General features: G+C 69.5%; 1 protein-coding gene across 1 annotated transcript in view; it reads left to right on the top strand.

The window, feature by feature from the left end:
- Positions 1-2,881, top strand: part of ADAMTS7 (ADAM metallopeptidase with thrombospondin type 1 motif 7) — a 39,956-nt gene extending 37,075 nt beyond the window's left edge. Inside the window, exons 23-24 of the mRNA XM_059418538.1 lie at positions 460-622; positions 2,529-2,881. Of these exons, the coding sequence (XP_059274521.1) occupies positions 460-622; positions 2,529-2,686 (321 nt within the window). The 3' untranslated portion in view covers positions 2,687-2,881. The remainder of the gene's footprint in view (positions 1-459; positions 623-2,528) is intronic.
- The last annotated feature ends 673 nt before the right edge of the window (positions 2,882-3,554 follow it).

Here is a 3,554-nt window from a genome sequence, read left to right as displayed (position 1 = left end):
GGGGTGCAGGGGTGAGGCCCGCAGGGCTCAGTGCTTGGAAGCAGAGGCCCGGGGCAGGCCTGACGGGGTGCAGGGGTGAGGCCCGCAGGGCTCAGTGCTTGGAAGCAGAGGCCCGGGGCAGGCCTGACGGGGTGCAGGGGTGAGGCCCGCAGGGCTCAGTGGTTGGAAGCCTGACGGGATGGAGGGCCCTGGTGGAGGCACTTGCCACCCCCTCCTCTTGGCTGCCCATGGTTGTGGCCGGCCCGGCCGCTCGCTGTGTCAGGGTTTGCCACCCACCCTCCGGGGGCTCCTGGGCCCCTCCCTGGCCCTGCAGGGCTCTCTGGGGGAGGGGCGACGGGGTGGGAGGCGGCGGGTGCAGGGGCTTGCCCGGGGAAGGTACTGGCAGTGCCCCAGGGGTGCCCTGCCCCCCCAGGTCCCAGCCTGGCCCAGGGGGACCCTCACCGCCCCCCCTCTGCGCAGTGCTCGGCGGCCTGTGGCGGCGGTGTGCAGCGGCGTCTGGTCCGGTGTGTCAATACCCAGACGGGGCTGCCCGAGGAAGACAGCGAGCAGTGCGGCCACGAGGCCTGGCCCGAGAGCTCCCAGCCGTGCGGCGCCCAGGACTGCGAGCTCACCGAGGCACCCCGTGAGTCAGTGGTGCTGTGCGCGGGGTCGGGGTGGGGAGGACCAGGAGACGGGATCCTCGGGGGCCCACAGAGGACTGTGAGGCTGCGGGCCAGAGCTAAGGGGCCCCAGCCTCATGGGCGCCCCACGGGCACTCCTCTCTAAGGAAGGAAGGGGGGAGGCAGCAGACACGGCCCCCAAGTCGCTGTGTGACCTCCAGCAAGCTCCCTTTCCCCCTGGTGTCCATGGCCCACTGAGTGAGGCCGGGCGTGGGTGAGCCGCCGGCCCCCATTCTGGCCGGGGGAGGGGTACCCAGAGCAGGCACTGCGGCTGCAGAAGGTGGTCTCCCTGCCAGGGTCTGGCTGGCCGCTGGCGGCTGGCTCCTTCCTGGCCAGCTACGTCCTCCTGGAAGAAGGGCCCGAGCCAGAGGTGGCCAGGGACCCGGCAGCCCAGCCTCCCCTGTGCTACTGAGCGCAGGAAGCTGGCCCTGGACTCACACCCAGGCCCCCTCCCAGCTCTGTGGCCTTGGGCTCCACTTCCTGGGCAGCCCCCGGCCTGGGCAGGGTGGGGAAGAGCAGAAATCAGGTGCTGGGGGAGGGCCCAGGAGCTGCTCGGGGAAGGTGGTGCCGCGTAAGACTGTCCGTGTGGGCAGCCGCCATGAGGTCAGGAAGAGGGCTCAGGGCCCCTCTGTCAGTGGGGGGACCCTGGCAGCTTCTGTGCCTCTCAGCCGCTGCCCCCCCCGCCCTGAGGATAGTCTGTGGCCATCAGGGTGGCCGTCAGTGCCTCAGGGACTTGCCCTCACCTGCCGTCTTGATGCCACGGGCTCCTGGTGGCCCTGGTCCAGGCCCAGAGGAGACGCGGCCTTGCCATGCTGCCCAGGCCTCCCCCCATCCCAGGGCCCTAGACCCCTGCAGGGGTGCCGCTTTCCCTGCCCCGACGCCGGCCCCCTGCGGGACTTCCCAGCAGCGGCTACAGCACCTGCCTCCACATGGGGGCCGCCCTTCACACCGGGCTCCGGGCCACGGGAGCTTGGGGGGCTGGGCTGTCTGCTGGGAACTGAGGCCAGGGGGTCCGGTGGACTGCAGGCAGGGGGGCTGGTGACGTGGCTGAACCGCCAGGTGTCCCCCCTGAGGCATTCAGGGCGGAGGCTGGTGCGGGGAGGGACGCCAGGATCCTGGAGCCCCAGGATGTTTGGATGGTTTGGGAGATGTGTGGCAAGACATTAAGAAAGCCTGGAAACCCCAGAGTGTGAGGTCACCACGGTGAGCGCTGACCTAGCGTGACCCACATCCGTTTGTGGGGAGGAGGGTCGCTGGCAGAGGAGGGAACTCTCACCCCACCCCCCGGAGGTTAAGCAGCTTGCGTGAGGTCACAGCGTGAGATCAGGACGCAGCCGCTACCTCCTGCCCTCTGCAGCTGTTCCCTCCTCCCCCGGGACGTCCGCCGGCGTGAGCTGGGCAGCTGGGGGCCGTCCGCGGCAGCGGGAGCAAGGCCAGGAGGCTGGAAGCAAAGTGCTTCCCCAAATAGCTCCGATCGCGCAGGGCGGGAGGGCAGCCTTCCTCCGTCCCTGCTCCGGAGGCCCGGGTTGTGCGGGGAGAGCCCGGGCCCGCCCGCTCTCCCTGGGCCTCGCCCGGAAGCTGAGGCTGAGGCCGACCTGGGGGGCTGCGGGGGTCGGGAGGGATGGAGGGGGCGGCAGGCTGGCTGGCTTCTCAGGAGCACTGGAGTTGGTCGAGGTGGGGGTCCCAGGGCCTTTCCTCTGGAAAGCGGGGTGTAGCCGGGCCAGTTCCCCAGAGACCTGGGGGGACAGGTGGGACAAAGCCAGCGACAGTTGGAGCCCAGAGACCCTGGGAGTGGCGGGCGGCCCACCGCGGCGTCCAGGCTCCATCGTGAGGAGCCTCCCTGCCCTGCCTCCTGTCCCGTCCCCGCAGGCTGCGAGCGGGACCGTCTGTCCTTCGGCTTCTGCGAGACCCTGCGTCTGCTGGGCCGATGCCAGCTGCCCGCCATCCGCAACCAGTGCTGCCGCTCCTGCCCCACTGCGGGCGACGGAGCCCCCTCCCGCGGCCATCAGCGCGTCGCCCGCCGCTGACCAGCCCCGTCCGGGCCGCACGGATCCACCAACCCCTCGCCGAGACGCACGGACCTCACGCCCCACCGGGGGCTGCACCCCGAAGGTGCTAACCCGGCCTGCTGGTGGCGGGCTGGGGACCCCTCCCTCAAGAAAAAGTATTTTTTTAACAGTTTGCATAACCTTTATTGTTATTATACATAAATGAGCACCCAGTTCTAACCTGCCGCGTGGTTTCCTCTCGCGTCGGGAGATTTCAGGGCCCGTCTCCTGCTCTTCGTCCTCACGTGACCCCGAGGTGTATGGTGGCCTCCATGGGTTGTGGGGAGCAGTGGTCCTGGCCACGCTTGTTCTGTGCCCCCAGCTCAGGCCCCAGCCCTTCCCCTGCGTCCCCACCCCAGGGCCTCAGAGACCACTGTCTCACGGCAACCGCCTCACGGCCCACCTCAGGGAATAGGGACTGCCCCCTGGGGATGGCCTTGAGGCCTCTGGGACCCCCACGTTACCTCACCTGCACCAGAGGGAGGAGGCGGCAGCTCTGTGGAGCCTAGTGACCTCCCAGGGGTGACAGGGCTGCCGGCAGGAGCAGATGGGCGGCCTTTTGTCCCTTTCTGCTGGGGGCCCCGTGTTCAGAGATGGCTGGGCGGGTTGTAGCTGGTTCTGTCCCCCCTCCAGACCTCCACCCACGGAGCCGGGCCCCTGAATGCGGCAGCAGGGGGCGGAGGTGCTGCAAGGGGCTTTTGGGCTTCAGCCCTGCCCTGCCAGACCCAGCCCCTCCTCTGGAAGTGGCCGTGTCGTTTGGAGCCTGCTCCCCAGTCCTGCTCCTGGGGCCTGCGATGCCCCTTCTCCAAATGGGAGACAGCAAAGTTCGGGGAGGTCCAGGCCCCCA

This window comes from Mustela nigripes, chromosome 13 (genome assembly GCF_022355385.1).
Source record: "Mustela nigripes isolate SB6536 chromosome 13, MUSNIG.SB6536, whole genome shotgun sequence".
In the NCBI taxonomy this organism is placed as follows: domain Eukaryota; kingdom Metazoa; phylum Chordata; class Mammalia; order Carnivora; family Mustelidae; genus Mustela; species Mustela nigripes.
Note: the sequence above shows the minus strand (reverse complement) of the source record. Positions and strands in the feature narration are given on the sequence as shown.